The 21,037-nt window shown below is 47.3% G+C and overlaps 1 protein-coding gene across 3 annotated transcripts in view; it reads left to right on the top strand.

The window, feature by feature from the left end:
• ITPR1 (inositol 1,4,5-trisphosphate receptor type 1) overlaps positions 1–21,037 on the top strand; it is a 160,012-nt gene that overhangs the window by 32,522 nt on the left and 106,453 nt on the right. For all 3 annotated transcript variants that reach the window (XM_050979263.1, XM_050979264.1, XM_050979262.1), the window contains exons 4-8: positions 14,824–14,939; positions 18,431–18,517; positions 19,266–19,424; positions 20,262–20,360; positions 20,881–20,964. In XM_050979263.1, the coding sequence (XP_050835220.1) occupies positions 14,824–14,939; positions 18,431–18,517; positions 19,266–19,424; positions 20,262–20,360; positions 20,881–20,964 (545 nt within the window). The remainder of the gene's footprint in view (positions 1–14,823; positions 14,940–18,430; positions 18,518–19,265; positions 19,425–20,261; positions 20,361–20,880; positions 20,965–21,037) is intronic.

The raw sequence follows: 21,037 nt of genomic DNA, 5'->3' as shown, positions 1-21,037 counted from the left end.
AGTCAATACACACAAACCAGAGCGGATCCAGAGTGCACACACACAAACCAGAGCGGATCCAGAGTGCACACACACAAACCAGAGCGGATCCAGAGTGCATACACACAAACCAGAGCGGATCCAGAGTGCACGCACACAAACCAGAGCGGATCCAGAGTGCACGCACACAAACCAGAGCGGATCCAGAGTGCACGCACACAAACCAGAGCGGATCCAGAGTGCACACACACAAACCAGAGCGGATCCAGAGTCAATACACACAAACCAGAGCAGATCCAGAGTGCACACACACAAACCAGAGCAGATCCAGAGTGCATGCACACAAACCAGAGCAGATCCAGAGTGCATGCACACAAACCAGAGCAGATCCAGAGTGCATACACACAAACCAGAGCAGATCCAGAGTGCACACACACAAACCAGAGCGGATCCAGAGTCAATACACACAAACCAGAGCGGATCCAGAGTGCACACACACAAACCAGAGCGGATCCAGAGTGCACACACACAAACCAGAGCGGATCCAGAGTGCACGCACACAAACCAGAGCGGATCCAGAGTGCATACACACAAACCAGAGCAGATCCAGAGTGCACACACACAAACCAGAGCGGATCCAGAGTGCACACACACACACCAGAGCAGATCCAGAGTGCATACACACAAACCAGAGCAGATCCAGAGTCAATACACACAAACCAGAGCAGATCCAGAGTCAATACACACAAACCAGAGCGGATCCAGAGTGCATACACACAACCAGAGCGGATCCAGAGTCAATACACACAAACCAGAGCGGATCCAGAGTCAATACACACAAACCAGAGCGGATCCAGAGTGCACACACACAAACCAGAGCGGATCCAGAGTGCATACACACAAACCAGAGCAGATCCAGAGTCAATACACACAAACCAGAGCAGATCCAGAGTCAATACACACAAACCAGAGCAGATCCAGAGTCAATACACACAAACTAGAGCTAGTGGAGTGTACAGGAAGGAACCACGTGGCTGTGGTCAGGCTGCAATAACCTTTTTATTCCTGTTTAGCACTCTTGAGGATGGCAGGAATAGATGACAGGACTGGATATTTGTAATGGTTGGGAAAAGGAGGTGTCCAGTGGAATAACCTTTTCCCCAGACGTGGCTTCACAGGAACTCTTCATCCACCCGTGATAGAGCTCTGACAGGCTCTTGGGAGGGCTTGCTGTGCTGGGTGCCACCACCAGCTGCCAGGTGTGCCACCACCAGCTGCCAGGTGTGGCTTTTGGGGCTGACATGGAGCCAGTCCCACCTCTGGCTGGAATTTACACACGGGCTGGGGTGCTGCCCTGGCTGTGCAGCCCCTCCTGGTGCCTGCTGAGCGAGGCTGAGCTGGCAGCACTCCTCCCTGTTCCTCTCCTGCATTTCCCCTGTGCAGGAAGGGTTGCCATGGAGGAGAGCGTGGGGTGGGAGTAGGCAGGAGCAGCTGCCTGGGGCACTGGGGGAGGATCCTCCAGCGAGGCTGCTCCTGCAGGCAGCCCTGGGAATTTGTGCTGTCCAGAGCTCTGTGCATCCCTTAGGGAGAGCCCAGATGGGCTGTGGGGAAGGGTGGAGCTCTGGTGTGAGCAAAGTGGCTTTCCCTGCACTGCTCGGAGGGAGGAGGTGACAACCTCATGGGCATGGTGGCCTTCATGGACCTTTGGGTTTAGTCAAGGTCCTTGTCCATCCTGGGTGCATTTCTGCACTGTTTAAGCCCATCTTCAAAGAGACTGCACGTGGCACTGCGTGCCGTGGTGTGGTTGGTGAGGAGGTGGCTGCTCACAGGCTGGACTTGATCTCCAAGGTCTGTTCCAGCCTAGTTCATTCTGTGATTCTGCCCCTTCAAGGATGTGCAGGACAATTCTGTTACTTCTTTGAAAGTCCTCTGCAAATTTTTAATCTAGCAAAAGGGTGTTCTGATGGGGAACTGACGGATCCATCTGCTCCATCACAGTGGGTTTATCAACAGTTTCAGTTTAAATATTTTTGGTGAAAAAGTTGATTTGTGTATGTAACAGGCATATGGCTTAAGGCTTGTACTCAGCAGCTGTTTGAGTGCATTTATTAGGAAAAGCACCACGCTGGGGTGTTTGGCAAGAAAATCTTGTTCTGTGGGGTGAGGTTGGGGTGTTGGAAGTCCCTCAGAAGCCAGGAGCAGCCCAGCAGTGCAGGCTGGAAGCTCTCTCAGTTCAGCGGTCATTTGTGTCCCCAGACGTGGGACACAAGTGTCTGAGAGTGTGGGCAGGCTGATGACAACTCTCCAGACATGTTACATCAAAGAAATGGAGATCATGTGCTTGCAAACTGTCACACTTGGCAGTGTCTGTAGCAGAGCAGCTCAGGGCTGGAGCAGCAAACCTGTTCCATCCCCGTGTGCTCTTCTGTCCCTGCTCGGAGCTGCTGTCACACTTCAGCCTCAGCATTGTCCTGTAAAAAATACAGGACTGTTCTCACATGTCATGGAAGAGATTTGGCTCTGCAGTGCACGTGATTCTCCAGCAGCTCATCTGGTTCTCCTCAAATACAGAGTTTTTTGTCACGTTTTTAACCATGCTTGCAATGGCTTTGCCTTGTAAAAATGCCTTCAAAGCTTTTGGAATGAGCAGGAGGGGAAATCTGCACTGCTGCCACAGGGCACCAGTGACACTTGTGTTCATTAATGGTTCTCTGTTTCTGCAGGAGCTGGAGATCATGGAAATACAATCCACTGAGTTTGTGCCAGCCAATATCTTTTTTAGACCCAAAATCCTTTCCTGAAGAAGTTTTTCACCTCACTTACATCTAGTATCTAAGTGCTCATTAGTAAAAAAGAATGGGTTGGTTCTGCAAATCCCTGACGTGCACTCTGTGTGTTTGATGGAAAGTGCCAGACTTGTGGGATGTTTTCAGTGAATAAAGAGAGGGCACAGTTGGGATTGTGAAGTTCATCTTTTAAAGGTCCAGAGACTTGGCAGACAATTTTACCTTGTTGTTCCTAGTGGTGTCCTCTTCACAACAGCTCAGTAAAATGGGAAATACATGTGGACAGTCCCAAGTGCTTATCCAGATTGAAAAGCTCAGGAAACTGCAGATAATCAGCTTTCACATCTTTTTCATGTAATTTTTGGGGGTTTTTTATGTAACTTCCTTATCCTCAAATGTTTTGAGGGGAATTTTTGTTCTGTTTGTACCATTTATCTTGGAATAAGATTGAGATAATTCATCAGGCCAGTTTGCACTTTGCATGATGGAGCCTTTGGATAACATCAATTGTCTGGGTTTCATTTGGGATTTGCTGAAACAGTTATTTCTGAATCTGGTTTTTTTGAGCATCTCTAATACCAAGGACACTCGCAATCCAGATTTCATAACTTGTTTCTGGTTTATCATGTGGGAGTTTGCTTGTTGGATTGAGAGATTGAGAATCTTGTTTTTTCCAAAGGTTGGAATTGTTGTGGGTAAAAATGATTCCTGTGGTCAGCAGGTGAGTTACAGAGTCTGGTGCTGCTGCAGTTCTCCTCTGGAGTCATAAATCTGGGAAGCATTGTTTGAAACCTCCTCTGTGGGAGAGCTGGCAGGGGCACTGAGCCCTCCTGGGGCTGAGGGTGCCAGGGGCTGGATTTTAGGGGCTGGAACAGTGAGTGCCACCATAGGGGTGAAGTGGCACCACTCAGGTGTGCTGAAGTTCAGAGAACTCCCCTCAGTTTCCAGCAGAGCCAGAGAGGGCTCCAGGAGCTGCTGGAATGCTCCAGCCTGGCTGTGGAACCAGCAGGGACTAAATGTGAGTGTGGCTGCCTTGGCCAGGTGTCACCATCTCAGGCTGTCCCAGCCTGTCCCCAGCAGAGGCTTTCACCTCCTGCTCTGTGGCTCTGTCCTGCTCTGCAGACCCTCAGCTGGAAATTGATATTATCAAATCTGTGGCATAGAATCAGATTTTTTTGGTTGCTTCTGCTGTTTCTGAATGCCAGGATTTTGTGCAAAAAAGGAAAATTCTTCTGAAACCTGATTAAATTACTCTGAAACCTGAAATCCTGCACATCAAGGCATAAACCTGGTGTAGATCTGGAAGTAGAGACTGGACCACCTGACACAACCAGGAAACAGTTCTAATGCAATTATGATACAATTAATAACTGGAAATAAAGGCAGTAATTGAAACAAATGAAGGAAATGAACGGAAAGGAGCAGAGAGTGCTAGAAGAAGATTTCAGTTCATTTTTTTGAACTTGGAAGGTTATTTCTGCTTGGAGGCTCCTGGCAGGGGTTTTATTTGTGAGCCAGGACGACTCTTTGCTGACTCTGGCTGGATGTGAGTGTAGGATGCTTTCAGTGGTGCAGGTGTTATTTAATAATTCTCCCAGCCCATCCATCACTTCTGAATCCAGCATTCTCCCTCCCTGATTCAAGTGTTATCATTGTGTCAGTAAGGCAGCTTGAAAGATGGCTGAAAACAGGAAAAATACTTAATTCTTGTTCTTTGTGGAAAAGGAAGTTTTTAAATAGCTGTAGCACAAAGCAGCTTGAATACGTTTATTTTCTGAGGAGTTTTCAGGTGCACACACAGGATATTCTTTTTACTGGGTGTTTTTGTCTCCAGGATTTCAGGGCAATAAGGGAGGCATTGTCAGCACCTAAACCAAGACTTCTTTGCTTTGTAGTTGCACATGGAGTTAAAGAAGTGAATCTTGTGGTTTTCTTTGCAGGTGTTTTAACTCCTTGGCTTTTCCTGGGAAGTTTTGGTGTTCCTGGAGGCTCTTACAGCCTGTTCTCCTCAGCTGTGATAAACCAAGGAGCCAGAGAAGCTGCTCTGTCTGCTGGAAAATAGACACCAAGTTAACAGAGTGTTTATTTCTGCAGAAGGCTCACACTGGGAGCGTGGATGAAACATCCCTGAGATGGATGATGGCGTGTTCTGCTTCTTTTGCTGGAAGACAATGAGCTAGTAGAGCAGGCAGAAATAAATTGAATTACATCCATGCGTTTAAAAAAGAGAGAGGAAAACGACAGCTCAGCTGAAGTTGAAAAAGGAGCAGTTTCTCCTCAGCAGCTCAGTGTTTGTGCTTGTGTGGGAGCACTTGGGCAGCTCCGTGCAGCAGGTGAATTACATCCCTGTGGGACACACAGAGCATCCCCAGGATCTGGGATTTTCCTTGCAGGCTTTGTCTTAAGCTGCACCCAGGGAAATTTGGGTTACATGTTAGAAAAAAGTTTTTTACAGAAAGGGTGATAAAGTTCTGGAATGGCTGCCTGGGGAGGTGGTGGAGTCCCCATCCCTGGGGGTGTTTAACAAAGCCTGGATGTGGCACTTGGTGCCAGGGGTGAGTTGAGATGCTGGGGCTGGGTTGGACTCCATGATCTTGAAGGTCTCTTCCAGCCTGGTCATTCTGTGGCTCCCAGGTGCTTCAGGAGATGGCAGGAGCCCCATGGGTGTCTCTCACAGCCTCTGGGGTTGGTGTTGGCAGTGGCAGCCCTGCATTGCCAGCCCCACGGACCTGAGGACGTGCTGCCAGTGGGGTGATGCCTGCAGGCCCATCCTGGCAGGCTCTGCTTCCACCCAGGGCCAGGGACCATTTGCTGTTCCCATCTGCAGTACAGCCCAGCGGGGCTGGCTGCCTCCCATCCCTGCCTGTGCTCAGCTGCCGGATCCAGCGCGGCTCCGCTGCCTTGGCTCCCGCCGCTCGCTCCCTTATTTGGTAAGGCTCAGCTCTGAGCTCTGCCTGGAAGGGGCTCTTTTACTGCTTTAGGGACTATTTTCCACTTTCATTTTTGATCTCTAGAGCCGTGGATTGTGTTTCAGCAGCGGTGCTGGCACAGCTTGACTCCTAAGTGCTGTCAGACTGGAATATTGTGCTTTTCAGAAGTGCTTGGCTCTTTTACTTTCTGCTTTGCTGCTGCAGAGGCAATATATGGCAGCACTTGTGTTTATGGGGTATATACACCTTGTCAGCATAACCTGCTTATTAAAATGACTTCCAGAGTGCATCCTTCAGTGCTGGGATTACGTTCTGGAGGCCAGGTTTTAATTAGCTGTATGATTTGTGGCGTTTTCTGTGCTGTGTTCCCAGGAGGGGAAGCAGCGCCCAGCGCCCGAGTGAGCTTGGACAGATTGAGCTGCATCACTTGCTCGGGCTCAGCAGAGCATCTCTGGGCCCCTGCCAGAGAGGATGGGGACTGTTTAAAGTGGAGAGAAGGGAGAGGCCTTCGGGAGGTGAAAGACTCAATCCCAGGAACAGAAAGGAAGGACTCAAACTTGCAGACTCGGAGCAGATGTGGGCAGGGGTGTTTTGCTGGGTTTGCAGCACAGCTGGACAGCAGAACCCTCCTCTGCTCAGCTCCAGGGTGTTGTTTCCTAGAGTTAAGGCAGGCCTGGGTTTTTTGTGTATATCTTCACTTTATTAAGCCAGTTTCTGGAAGGCTGAGCATCTGTGGCAGCTCAAACCTCCTGGGTGCTGCCCATGTCTGCCCACAGTGTTGGTCACAGCTGGCTGTGCTCTGAGAGCTCTGCAGAGGAGACACCAGCTTGGGAATCCGCTCAGAATCTGTCAAAGACTGCTCTCAGTTGGCTGCATCCAGAGAGGAGGAGGGTGGGCACGTGGCAGTGTGATAGGGAAGGATCCATGGTGTGGGAACTGTGGTTAGAAAAGGAGTTGTCAGTGCTGTGCTGTGACAAAAAGTGCAGTTGCTGCCTTCAAAAATACAGAAAAAGAAGCATTGCTAAAAAACAGTTATTATTTTTTCCAGTTTTTCTTTCTGGCAGAGCCTCAAGTGAAGTTTCTTGCACTTCCAGAAAGGTTTGAGAGAAAATCCAGGAGGGAAGTGGGCAGGCAGGCCCCTGACCAGTCTTACATCTCAGTAGCTGTGGGACAGAGGAGCCTGCAGGTACTGCTGGGAGAGGGAGAAGTTCTCTTCTGCCATGTCCGTGTGGAGAGGGAAGAAAATCATGGCAGGAAACTGTAAAAATGAATGGGTTAGGTACAGAAATAGTGGAGTGCTGGAAGGGATTCCTTCAGGTGTTATGGCAGGAGTGGAGCTGATTCTGCCCTTGGAAGGGAGGGATGAGCTGAGGAATCTCTCCAAGGGGCTCCCAGCCCTGTGAGCCTGCATTTGGAATTCTGCAGGAGGCAGTGGGCTGGCAGTTCAGGAGGGCAGCACCTGGTGCAGAGGGAAAGAAACAAATAAAGCAATCCAGGCAAGGGATCCCAAGCGCTTCATTAGCTTTAGAAAAATTGAAGCACTAAATTCAATTTTATTATTTCTTCCATTCTTCCAAGCAAGACCTCAATAATATTATCAAATATTTATTTAATCTCCCTACATCTTTTCTTGGCAATGCAGTTTTTCTTTAAGCCAAATCCATTTAAGAGCTGAAAGTGGAGTTGCTTTATTGAACAGCTGAAAAATTTGCCTTTTCTCTTGCGTGATGCTGTGGTGGTTCATTCCTTGAGAAACACACACGGAATGTTTTTAAATAGAAGTGACTTTTATTATGCTGTTCAGTCAGCTCTGTCTAATAGCAGAGCAGTATTCTTTCCATGCTGGTCAACACTGACGCTTCCAGAGGGGGTTTGAAATTTGATCTTCCTTGTTCTTCCTGTGCTCAGACTGTCCAAGCTTTCCCTGCCTCCTGCCCCCACTTCCTGCCCTGTTTTCAGCAGGAACTTTCATCCGGAAAAGCAGGAGCAAGTGAAGAAGCAAATGTGAGAGTGAAATCCAAGGGGTGAGCAGCCAAAATTAAATGAAATTCAGCCAGAAAATAAATATGCTTTGGCTTACTGCCAGGGTGAAATGTAGACTGAGAAGACCCAAAGATGTTGAGGAGGGAATGTCACAGGGTTCCTGTCCTGAGAATTGTGTTGCTGTCTCACAGGGAGATTTGTCATGGAAACTATTGAAATGGAGATTGGGAATGGCTTCCTGGGTCAAGGATCCAGCTCCCAGGCTAGAGCCACAACAATTTACTTAGAACTGCTTCTGCAACTCCTCTGACATTAGTTTGCTGAACTCCCTTCATATGAAGTACAAATCCTTCTCCTTGTGTGTAAAAATTGATTTTCAGTGCTTGTGAGGGAGAGAAAGGGGTGGCATTTCAGTTTGTCCAGGTGACCTCTTGTTCAGGGCTTCTTTTCATGCTGGACCAGAGATGGAGCTGAGGTGAGACACAGAAGCACTCAGTGGGACCAGCAGCTGCCTTGGGATCCTGGTTAGCTCTCATTAATGTGTGCAGCTCTGAACCCCTCACTTGAGGGTTTTTCCCTCTCTTTTCCCCTCTCCTCAACATGAAGAGATTTTTCCTGATTTGTATCCGTTATTAGCCAGGAGCCATCAAGGTGCTTTGATGATTTATAAAGAGATGACTCTAAAGTAGCTTCTCCTGGTTGAAGTTGTGCCTTGTGTCCATCAATGAGGCTGTACCTTGATGCTTGCAGGGATCCTGGAGCACTCACTGTGTCCTTGGCAGCTTTCTCTGAGGGAGCTTGCTCTGTTTTGCCACCTCAGATCTCTTGTAGCCAGGGTTGCCCATCCAGGAACACATCATCCATTGAGATGGCAGGGAGAGGAATGGTTTTCTTGCTTTTTTAGCCTGAATGGATGTCAGATGGGATATGGTGTAGTTAAATCAGTGGGGTTTAGGGTTTTTTTCCTTTCTGCTTGTGCTGCTCTCCCTTCTGGCTCTGTGTTTTCACCCAGCATCTTCCCTCAGTACCAGAGATAGAAAAAAGCATCTGGTCTTTCCTGCAAATGTTTCCTTTTGGAACTGCCTGTATATCCAGTGTCTAAATATTTCTCTCTTTTCGAGTAGCAGTTTTCTTTTTGAAGGAGACCAAAGAGGTTACGTGTAGAAATAAAACAAACACTGGTGTGTTCTGAACTCTTTGGAACACAAGGTGTTTACTTAAAGGTGCATTTCTCAGGTCAGCTTTAGCAGACATTGATATCCAGTGTCCAGCTCTCAGGTGGATAATTTTTCTCTCTCTGAAATCTCTGCTCAGTCTTCTCCTTTTGCTTTGATACCTCAGCTCCAAGTTATAACAATTACATGATTTCCTGTGTTGTTACAGCTTGAACAAATGAAGCAGCAATTCCCACTGGTAGGGCTTTGCATAAATGAATATAATAGCAAGAGGGTGGTTACCCTCGTGTCTTGCAGATAGGGGTTGAGGGTGGTTATTTTAACATAGAAATTAAAATATATTTAGATCACAAATCGTGCACGCTCTCAATTTAAATGTTGGTTGCAAGGGTGATTTTTCCCCCTTTATTCTGCTTTTAAAAGCAAAGTGTTGAAAGCCCTTGAAACACAAGATGCAGCAGCACAAAGCAGGGAGGTAACAGATGTCACCACAGCAGAAACCACTAATAAATTCTGTCATGTAATTAGTTCAGGGTTTGAATCCTGGGTGATGGGGCTCTTTGCAAAGGTTCGTGATTGCTGTGGGATCTTTGGGCCTGGGGTAGAATCCCAGAATGGGTTGGCTTGGAAGGACCATGGCAGGGACACTGTCCCTGGGTGCTCAGAGTCCCATCCAGCCTGGCCTTGGGCACTGCCAGGGATGCAGGGGCAGCCCCAGATCTCCCTGTTCCATGCCAGTGCCCTGCTCACCCGTGCTTCAGTTTCCCCTCTTGTTTGGAGTGGCAGAACTGTTGGCAGCATGAGGTGGGAATTCAGTGGAGTTCTTCCCCCAGGCTGAATGTGCAGGGCCCAGGTTTGGTTTCTTGCTGGGGTGGAGCTGTGGGTGGCTGGAGCTCCTTTGGGACCACAGAACCCCTGCTCTGCTCCGAGCTGCTGTGCCCCCAGCTAAGCTTGATCCCTGAGAGCTGAGAATGAAAGGATGTCTTCTCATCACAAAGAGAGTCATTTCAGTAGGATCAGGTTCTTTTTTCTCCCTCTTCATGGAAATGCAGGAATGATTAATAATCAACACATTTCTGTAGCTGCTTTTGTTCTATATTCTTTGAACCTCTTAGGCTGTCATCTATTAATTTTAAATCTCAGAGGGAACAAGTATAAAATAGATGATGGAGTAATCCAAGGGTTTCTGAGAAGGTGAAACTTGTCTGTGACTGAATATGTGCATTTAGTGTTATTCTCTTAAGTCTCATGTGTGAAAATACTGCATTTGAGCACAAGAGAGGTCTTCATTTTGTCTTGAAATTAAACTCATCTTGTGGAGCATTGCCATCCTTGTGAGTGTATTAAAGCTGTGCAATTTCATAAATACAAAGTCAACAACTTCTATTTACAGTATGTCCCTCATTGCCAGCTACGTTACTTCTTCATTGCTGCTGTTCTTTCATATTTAAAATAAAAAGAAAAGATACTATCAGTGTGTTCATTCTCTCCTGTGAGCAGGCTTTGGCCTAGGGAAAATATCAGGTATCTAAGTATAGAAAAGTCTGAAGAGAAAATGCTAAATTTCAGCAGGGAATTGGTGGTTTTCTTTTAATTTTAGTTTTGCTGTGCAAAAAATGAGTTTGGTTTTTCCAAGTAATGAAGAAACAGCTGTGTTGGTGTTAAATATTCAGTGGATTTGTAAGTGACTTAGTTAAAGATCTTCATCTTTATAAGATTTCCCTCATTTGAAAGCACCCTAAAGTATGGTTTTTGTGAGGGGGAGTAATTTCTCTTGGTTCTTACCTTTCTCCAGTTGGCATTTTGGAGAGCCTGGGTTTAAAACCCGAAATAACGACACACCTTTCTGTTGCCAGCAAAGTCTTTGATTCCTGCTCTCTCCAACTGCAGGAAAGTTGGTGAGGACCTTCTCCTAAGCGCTTAAAATAGGCTGTGGAGATTTGGAAAAAATGATGAGTGGTGGATTGCACAACCAGCCTGGCTGGAGCTGAAACTGCTTCCAGATCTTTCTGGAATGGCTGTGCTGGAGACGGGCAGGGGGAGGGAGATGGGCTGGGGCCCCCAGACTGAGCTTGGGCTCTGGCAGCAGCCAGGGTGGTGCCTCAAGGAGCTACAAGAAAAAGAGAGGGGAGAGACTGCAAGGGTCTGGAGGGACAGGGAATGGCTCCCCACTGCCAGAGGGCAGGGATGGATGGGATATTGGGATTAAATCCTTCTTGGGAAGGTGAGCAGGCCCTGGCACAGGTGCCCAAAGCAGCTGGGGCTGTCCCTGGATCCCTGGCAGTGCCCAAGGCCAGGTTGGACGCTGGGGCTGGGAGCACCTGGGGCAGTGGGAGGTGTCCCTGGATGAGCTCTGAGGTCCCTTCCAGTCCAAGACATTCCATGATTCCATGAACCTTTGCCATTCTCTGAAAGATGTTTGACATTGTCTGGGGGAGCTTTGGGTGGCAGCAGTGTGTGGTCAGGAGCTCTCTGAGCTGTCCCCATAGACCAGGGGTGGAACTGACAGGGTGGCAACACTTAATGCCCAAAACAGTGGGAGAAGCCTCTGAAGGGGGGACTGGAGTTGCATGGGAATGTTTGACTTAGGTATTTCTAGGCAGTTTTGTGTGAAAGAAGGTGGTGATGTCTTGGGTGGGCTCTGAAATACTCAACTCCCTTCTCCTATCATTTCAGCCTCTCTAATATTTTTGCATATTTGCAATTTTGGAGAAGTCTTGCATTATGTTTTCAAATAATCTTATTAATGTACTACCTAAATGTGACTGAAATTCCCATGTGGTGGAATCGGTGGTAAGAAAAAGCTGTCTCTGTCAGGTTTTTCATTGTGCTGTGGAAGCAAAAGTTGGGCATTTGAGATGTGCTTGGTTGCTTGGGCTTGAATTGGAGGGAAGGGTTGGAAGTTTGGAACCTGCTGGCTTGGGAAGGAGTGCAGCCTAGTCAAGAAGGAAATGTAGCAGAGAGAAGAGCAAGTGAAAAGCATGGGGTAGAAGGAATGGCAGTTGGAATAACGTTGCTGGCAAGTTTCCCTCTTCCTTGAACCCCGAAATACTTTGGAACACGGGGGTTTCTACCCTTCCCAGGATCCTTGGTTTTGCCAACTCCTCTGTGCTGCTGGTGCACGCAGAGGGTAACCAATCCTCGCTGTGATATTTCAGGGAGCTGCAGGTGGCAGAGCCCACGTGGGCTGTGAGTGTCCCACCAGCGAGAGCGTTCATCTCTCACGTGGAGCAGCTGCAGCCTCGCTTGGTTCCGTGCAGAGCAGGCGCTGAGGGAGGAGCAGGATTTAGCTGGGAAGAACTGAACTGCACATTTAATGCGTGCCCATGGAGCGTTCCTCATCCCAAAGGGGTAGTGTAGGATTATGCAATCCCTTTTTCCTGCAGGACCTTTCTTGGGTGCTCAGGCTTGATGTATCATCATTTCATCAACAGTGACGTAGTATTTTATTTTTGTACTACCTCATTGAGCACTTCTGCCATTTTTCACTGTGTATCATGAAGATCTGAAAGGAAAATGCATTCCTTCCTGGTTAATATGCAACAAACAGTCTATAAAAAGATGTCGTTACTGTGCAGTAATTGCTTTATTTATCACCTTTCCTATGTGGCTAAAGCTGCTTGAATCACTGAGTGGAGCAGGCAGCTGATGCTTTGGGCTCCTTTGACTTCACTTTTAATTTTTGGCTTTGGATTTTTGGCTCCCGTTGTAGAGCCAGACCTAAATTCCATAAGGATGGTGTCTGACAGGCAGGGGTTTATCTTGCACAGTCATCAGGACTGTGGGTTACAGATCAATGACCACGATGGTGCTCAGCCAGCACATCCTTGACTTTGTAAACATCCAAGGCAGCGGGGTCTGGAGATCTAAAAGTCTTCTGGCCAGAAAGTTCATGTAGTTTGACCTGTGGCGAAATACATTTGGTGACCACATGAAGGTGAATAAGGCAAAGTTGAACTTCTCAACCACTTCAGAAATAGATTTCATAGAACAAATACTAGAAAATAAATATATTGGGTGCTTTTCATTGTTTGTTTTTAGATCTGTAGCTTTGTTACTAGGGAGAAAACCTAAGGAAAACATGTTATGCTTTCCCTTCTTGCACTGGACAAGGTCAAACTCTTGTAGCCCTCTCTGGGTGCTTCAGGCAGGAGAGAGGTTACTTGCAGTTAACAATCTGGAAGTTAAGCCTAACTTGACAACTTTCTTGACTGAAAAAAGGATGGAAAGAAGTGCACTGTGACTAAATCTAGCATACAATTAATTCTTCTCTGCAGTTCTGTGTGTTAATTGCTGTCATTGTGTGAACTGATGGTTTAAGCAAAAATAGAAAATTTTATAACTGGTGTGTTGCTTACAATGCAGAGTCTTAGCTCCAAGTGCCAGCCCGCAGTGGCTTTTTGAATCTCTGCTGTGCTGTCAATCTCTGTGAATCATCCTGATGGAAGTGGAAAAAACGGTGAGGAGCACAAACCTGGGAAGTGTGGTTTGCACTTCTCCTGGAGCTTCAGCAGCCCCAGGCTGGCAGTGGGGATGAAGTGGAGCCGAGTGTTTCTGCAGAGATGCAGCTCAGCGTTCCTGCTCGTGCCCTGAGCTCTGTCCTTCCCAGTGTCACTGTCAAAGGGCCCCAGTGCCATGCCCAGCTCCTGCCTGATCTGTTTTTGGGGTCCTGGGCTGGTAAAGCAGGGTGGAATGGGATCATCTCTAAGGTCCTTCCAAACCACTCTGGGATTCTTTGCCCTTCTGTGAAAGGTGTTTGATGTTGCCTGGTGGGCTCTGGAGGAAAGGCACGAGAAGAGTGACAGTGTCCATCTCCAACAGCATCCAGAGGTGAAACTACCAAGCTCTCTCTCAGCCCCTTCAGCAGCTTCAGCCTCTGGCAGAGCTGCCATGACCTGTCTCCAGCATGGGGTGTCTCCCATTCTGATTGATGTGCATCCAGAGTGTCCATGAACAAGCAGCTCTGCTTTTCAGGCACTGAGGATAAACCCCAGGTGGGTTTCTCCTCACCTTGCTGCTTCCCAAAGTGCTGTGCTTGTCCATGGGGATACACCAGGAGCCTGGAGAAAGGCCATGTGAACAAGGAGCCTGAAGCCTGACATCCACTCTGCTGCCAGAGAGGCTGGGAACAGCCTCCTGGCTCTTCTGGCACTTTGTTTGAACTTCTGAGCTGCTACTTTAGGCGCTGCCTTTGAATAGCTGAATTTATTTTTTTGCGTGTTCCGTTGCTTAGCGACGACAGGAGGAAAAACAGTCACTGCAGCTCATGTGGGTTTATTACTGATAAGTTAGCATCTCTGATACAGGAATATATTTTTAATAAGACTAATGAGCTGTGATTCCTGGCTTTAGCCAGGCAGAATGTTAAATAAACTGTGTTGCTGCACTGGGTATAGAACCTGACACCCTGAGGGCTTTGGTGTTACCTCAAGCCATGCCTTGAATGTCTGTGCTTGTGCAGGCTGTTGTTTGAGGGTATTTTATACTGCTGCTGCTTCATTAGGTGAGGAGTTTCTCCTATTTTTTGCCCAGTTTTCCGTAGCAATAGAAGGGATTTGATTTAAGAACTAAACTAACAACAGCAGTGAAAACACGCAAAGCAAAAAGCCCCAAATCTGACAGAGTTGACCTGCTGAAGTACAAAAACTCCAAGCTGAAAGTGCAGAAACCAAGTCTGCTTGCCTGGGAAAGCACTGGAACGTGTTCCCATTTTAGTCTGGTACGTTTTTGACTGGGACAAGTTATAAATTTTCTGGTCTTGCATCAGATGTTGGCAGCAGCAGTTAGTTTTTATCATGCACGGGGCGACATTCCTGTTGCTCAGAAAAGCATTCGTCTGATCAAGAGCTTTTTGGAATTTGTTTATAAAGCTTTCCTTGCTGCTGGAATAGTTGGAGAGCGTTAGCAGCAGGAATCCAGATGATGATGAGTGGCTGAAGCCATGGCTGTGTTTGTTCCCTGTTTTTCTAGATTGCCTGTTCAAGCTGTGTCCCATGAACCGCTACTCGGCGCAGAAGCAGTTCTGGAAGGCAGCAAAGCCCGGAGCCAACAGCACCACGGATGCTGTGCTGCTCAACAAGCTGCACGTGAGTATCCCTCTGCAGGGCCCTCCTCACAGCCATCCTGCTCCAAACAAGGATTTCCAGCTTGGCACAGTTGTGGAGGAGACACCGAGTGTACGTAGAAATAAATCAGCGTGCGAGATCCCTTTGGAGATGTTCAGTCCAAGCCTTCAGTCCTCTGATTTATGGCAAAATCACAGAATCAGCTGAGTTGGAAGGGACCCACAGGGATCATCCCAGCTCCTGGCCCTGCTCAGACACCCCAGCAGTCCCACCCTGTCCCCAAGAGTGATGTCCAGGGCTGTGGCAGCCTCGGGGCTGTGCCCATTCCCTGGGGAGCCTGGGCACTGCCCAGCACCCTCTGGGGGAAGAACCTTTCCCAGAAATCCATCCTAAACCTGCCCTGGCAGAGCTCCAGCCATTCCCTGGGTTCTGAGTCACAGAAAGTGGACAGAACCCCCTCCTGTCCCTGCTCAAGCTCTGTGTCCCCCAGTGCTGTGTCCATGATAGGGGTAGCCCTGGGAGCACTTGTCTTTTACCTGAGGTAGAGTTCATGGTGTTCCAGGGGAGCATTTTGGGTGTTAAAGGCATAAAAAAGGAATCCTTGAAATTGCACGGAGGATTCTAAGGCCCTGCATCCCAGCATGGAAAACCAGGAGCTGCTGGTTTGAGCTCCCAATATTTGTTTCAGCTCCCATCAATCTGTTGGGGCTGCTGAAACAAACATTGCTGCTGTTGGTATATGGGAAGGTTGATGGGTAATTAGGAGTAATTATAAGGCCAGACAGCCTCTCCTTCCTTATTAGCTTGCAGTATTTAATATTTTCTGGGTAAAATGTTGACATTCAGCAGCTGAAAACTCAGTAAGGCAGTTGATTGCTGTTTTTAGAGTTCCTATATAAAAAAAAGCCAACTTAACTTAAATACCATCTGTTGACTTTAGAGTTAAATAAACTCAGTGTTTATGTTAAAATTACATAGCTGGAGTACTTCATGTCAAAATTACAATTCTGAATATTTTTAGGTTCTTTGAGCCTATATTAAGCTCATTGTAGCCTGGAATACGAAATGGCCCCGTAGGAGAGTGTCACTTGCTGATTGCCATATGGCTGCCTCGCTCTGCACTTCACAAAGACCCACTGGTGGACTCCTTCTGCTGCAAGAAATGTATTTATAACCCAAAAGTATCAGCTTGGCAGGGACAAAGCTATTTTGGTAGCACAAAGCTCCCTCACCTGGGCTGTGTTTCTCGTGTTGATAAGGGAAGGAGGTCGTGGCAGCAGGTTTAGAGCGAGGGGGGTTCTGGGCTTGGCTGCTTGGTGCATCAGCAAAAGGGAGAGTTCACGGGTTTGCACAGGAATTGGAGTCTAAATACTGTAAAATGTAGAAGAAAAAGGCTTTGGCATTGCCCTGGGTTACATTCTCATGTAGAGCTGTCTCCCTTTCCCTGAGTGCATCCCTGTGTGAGTGTCTGGGACCTGTCCCTGCTCATCTGGCACTTGACCCTTTTGTGCCAGGGTCCTGGAAATGCAGGATGAGGTTTTACCAGGATGAGATTGTCCAGGATGAGCCTGAGCCCAGTAGTGTTTGCCCAGAAATGTCCCACCAAGACCTGCTTGATTTGGAGGAAGGGTTTGAGTGCCTTACAGTTTTATTGGGGTTTATTCAATCTGCATCGCTTGGATGTGAGCTCTGGTGGGCTCAATCAGGTCTGCAGTGACCTGGGGCTTGAAAATAACTGTGTCCCATGGACATCTCTGTATCAGAACTTCCTCCTGCCAGTCCTGTGTGTCCATGGGTCACTTGCTGGCACATGGAGTGCTCTGAACCCCTGTGCCCACAGCTGTGAGCTCTGCTCAGGATGACATTTCTGTATCAGAGCATTGCATTTCCAACGCAGCTGATGATGCAAGATGTGTTCATCATCATCACTTGCCTTTTTTGGCTTCTGTTTGTCTGCTGGTGGAATTTATTGTCTGCCATGGAGCGCTCCATGCTGAGGTCAGGTTATTTTAAGTTAATGCCATTTAAGGGATTTCAAATCTGGGACACTTGTCTCTCTGTGGTCGCAGCATCCCAGCTGCTTGAGGAGCTGACATCTAGTGGCCAGAAAAGTGCTTCTCCTGGAGTGACTGTCAGGGCTGGGGAGTGCTTTTGAAGTGCATCCTAAGTCCTAGTTGTACTTTCACAGAAAAAATTGGGTTTTGTATTTATAATAAATGTGGCACCCAGTGGGGCAGGGCAGTCCTGGCTGTGGTTGCTGTTATTTGGGAGAGCTCTGGTGTCTTGAAGAAACCTTTTCTTGACAGAATACTTGCAAATCAAGCAAAAAAGTTGTATTTTAGTAATGCAGAGAAAATGATGTTGCATTGCATGACTGAGTGAAATTTTGGATTTGAAGGAGCAGCTGTATCTCAGGTTCTCCTGGAGTAAGAAGCCACTTTTCATACCTTGCACAGCCTCTGCAAACAGCACATTTTGAGTGAGCTGGAGCTGGGGAAATTCTTTAAGAGTGTGCAAATAGCTGCTCCTTTGTCCTGGTACTTCACCTCAACTGTGGGCACTTTTCTTCTCCAAGAGAAACCTGGACCCAGGTGTCCTTGAGACCTGAGAACCAAACCATAATCCTTGATGCTCAGCCTCTTAAAATGTCCAATTTTAAATTGCTCTCCACCTCCAGAAAGCAGTTAAAGCAAATGCAGATTTATGTTTTTAATTCAAAACATCATCTTTCCTGTGAAGTGAAGAAGATCTTTACCAAATGAAATTATTTAAAAACAGCCTGGGCCAAATAGATCATTCTTAAAACAGCAATGGCAAGAGGCTCATTGTTAATTATTAATTAGGGGTTTGTGTCCTTATAATAATTCAATTTTGCAAGGGTTTCCCCTTTGCTTTCCCTGTCAGTGTGGTGCAGGAATGCTCAGCTGTGGCACAGGGGCTCCATCACCTCAGGGAGCACAGGCCCAGCTGTGGGGAGTGGGAACTCTCCATCCACAGCTGCAGTGGGTGTTTTCATGTGCCTTCCTGTGGTCCTGCTGCACAGGGAGGGCACTGGAGTCTCCAGAGAAACAGCCTGGAGGGCAGCTGGAGCCTCTGTTGCCAAAGGAAAATAAAGAACCAGAGTTGAGGTTCTTACATTCAATTTGTGTAGAAGTCAGGAGAAAGGCAAATAGAATTCCTGGCTGGAGTTGTTTCCCATCCCTTTTTCACCTTTCCCTCCCTAGGTATCTGCCTTCTGTCTTGTCTGAGCTTTTCATCTCATGCTTTATTCCAGAATTTGTCCAATTGTACCCAAATTACAGGTTACTTAAACGATGTGTGTCTGTCTCCCCAAAGAGTTGAAAAAGGGAATTGGAAATTACACTGTGGGATGCTGGAAAAAGAGGAAATTAGGCTCTTTCAGATGCTTGCTGTTTTTCCAGTCCTTTGAAATAATCTTGAAGAAAAGGGAGTTTTGTAAAACACCCTTTTCTAAAACACTCAGCAACTGAACTGTTCTCCTTTAATTTCAGCATGCAGCAGATTTGGAAAAGAAACAGAACGAAACTGAAAACAGAAAACTGCTGGGAACAGTCATCCAGTATGGGAATGTCATCCAGGTAGGCAGTGAACATCTGTGCAAGCTGGAGAAGATTTAGTTGAAAATTCCCTGCTCAGTGGACTTCAGATTTCTGGATTTGATGATCAAGAGCCTGTAGTTTTGCCAGGTTTCACTGTGCTCTGAAGTGGGATCCTGGGTGTTACATCTAGCATGAGATCACTGTTTTAGTATGGCTTAATTGTGTTTATTATGGGTTTTGAGGTCACCATTGCTTGTTTTCTTCAGAAATCCTTGTTAGAGCCCTCATTAGAGTTGTTGGGAGGTGGCACATGTACAACACCAAATATCCTCTCACAGGGAAATGTTGACACTTAAATCATAAACTGACACAGAGAAGGAAAATCAGTAGAAATAGAAACCATAAAGTGACAGAAGGAAAATCAACAGAAATAGTTAGATTTTGTTGTTAGATGAGACCAAGCAAAGCAAGAGAAGAGCAGCTTTGTCTCTTACCAGGAGGAGCCACTTCGTCCCCAGCATTTCACAAGTTTTGGTCCTGGGTTTTTTGAGCAGGTTGTTGTAAAGTGATGAGGGCATCTCCATGTGTTTGTCCTAGCTGGGCAAGGGGCAGCTGGACTGACTGAGGTGTTCTGTGTCTGGGTGTGAGTGGGGCTGTGCCTGACTCCATCAGTGTTCAGAATTCCCTTTGCTCTCCTGTGTAGCACTGCAGTTGTCTCATGCACGCTCGGGTTATTGAGGGGAGGAACAGGAGCATTCTTAGAACTGAACTCTGATTCTTATTCTAGCTGCTTCACTTAAAAAGTAACAAATACTTAACAGTAAATAAGAGGCTTCCAGCTCTGCTAGAGAAGAATGCAATGAGGGTGACCTTGGATGAAGCTGGAAATGAAGGCTCCTGGTTCTACATCCAGCCCTTCTACAAGCTGCGCTCCATCGGGGACAGTGTAAGTGCTGGGGGCAGGCTGCTCACACATCCCTGGGGCACAGCCTGCACTTGGGAGGCCTCTCTTGCAATTAATGCAATGCACACATCTCCCAGGGCGTGATGATGATGCAGGAACAACCTTTTTGCTATGCTGTCATGAGGGGGAGGAAAATTGCTATGGTAACTTGTATTTTGGAAACGTGGAATGATCTAACATTGGAGGGAATAAGGGACCTAATTAGGCTGGCCTTGCACAATTCCTGCTCAATTCAAAATGGTAGGAAGTGTTGAGCTCCTTCAGGAGGTTTGGAAGGAATAATTAGCATCTTGGTTTTCAGTGTTGTCAGCTTAGAATCAAAATTCGTCATCACTTTGGATGTGAGGAGTGAGGTAATAAGGAAGTGAAATGCTCCTGCTCATGGGAAATCTTTAAATGCATTGCCATTTTAATCCCTTCCTTTGCAACAGCTGAGTCACTTGGGTATGGAATCTTCCTAAAACCAGGAGGTCATGAGCTTCAGTGTGCTCTGGGGTTCAGGCCAGGTATATTTGGCAAATAACATGGTGACTTTATCAGCCAGCCATCATTTATCCTGTAGCCCCATCTGTACCAGAACTCAGTCTGCTTCTTCTGCAAGGCTCTGAGTCCAGTAGCATGGGGGTTTTTGCCCCAGTCACTGAGTTTGGTGAGCTAAATTCTGAAGCAGACAGAATCCTGGTGGAATACTCAGACTGGCATCTCTCCAGACTGCAGAAAGGTGATTTCCTCCCATGGTACCCGTTAAAAAAAAATAAAAAAGGAAGAAAAAGAGCTTTGTCAGGGTGTAAATTTGTCTGATGCTGCACTTCTCTGCAGGTTGTCATTGGAGACAAAGTAGTCCTGAATCCTGTCAATGCTGGCCAGCCTCTCCATGCCAGTAGCCATCAGCTTGTGGATAATCCGGGATGCAATGAGGTAAGGGGGGACTCTGGCCCAGCTGGAGCAGCTGGACAAACCTCTGTGTGCTTCAGCTCACCCATTTGTACATGGTTTGGAATTCAGCAAGTTGGTTGGTACCCGTGGCACTGCTTATTGGGAATGGTTATCCTGGTCATCAGTGACTTAGAAGAAGAATTTTGGAGCTCTGCTTTCTCTTGGGTGCTGGCAGAGTTTGGGTTTGGTCTCTTTTGCATGACTGGCTAAAAGCAAGTTGTTCCTTCAAAATCAGGAGTTGTGGCACAGTGATGTGCCCCATGCTAGTTACTGTGAAGACAATTAAATCTACCAGCACAGATGTGTACCAAGTGGCTTCCAAGCAAGTCAGCTCTGGAATTACTTGTTCTGGAGCAGCTGCAGAAAAGACTTCTCTTTTCCAGAGCAATGCAGCCAGGCCTGCAGTGTTCTGGTGAAAATTGTGTAGAAAATCAGACCTGCTTGTGGCAGGATCTTGTGCAGGCACAGGACAGTGGGACTGGTGGCCTCATTCTCCTTCTAGGTGAACTCAGTCAACTGCAACACCAGCTGGAAAATCGTGCTCTTCATGAAATGGAGCGACAACAAGGACGACATCCTCAAAGGGGTGAGAGGCAGAGCTGTGCCTGGCTGCAGCTGGGGCCCTGCTGGGCACTGCCCCTGCTGACCCTGCTGCCTGC

Source organism: Serinus canaria, chromosome 12 (genome assembly GCF_022539315.1).
Source record: "Serinus canaria isolate serCan28SL12 chromosome 12, serCan2020, whole genome shotgun sequence".
NCBI classification, from domain to species: Eukaryota; Metazoa; Chordata; class Aves; order Passeriformes; family Fringillidae; genus Serinus; species Serinus canaria.
Note: the sequence above shows the minus strand (reverse complement) of the source record. Positions and strands in the feature narration are given on the sequence as shown.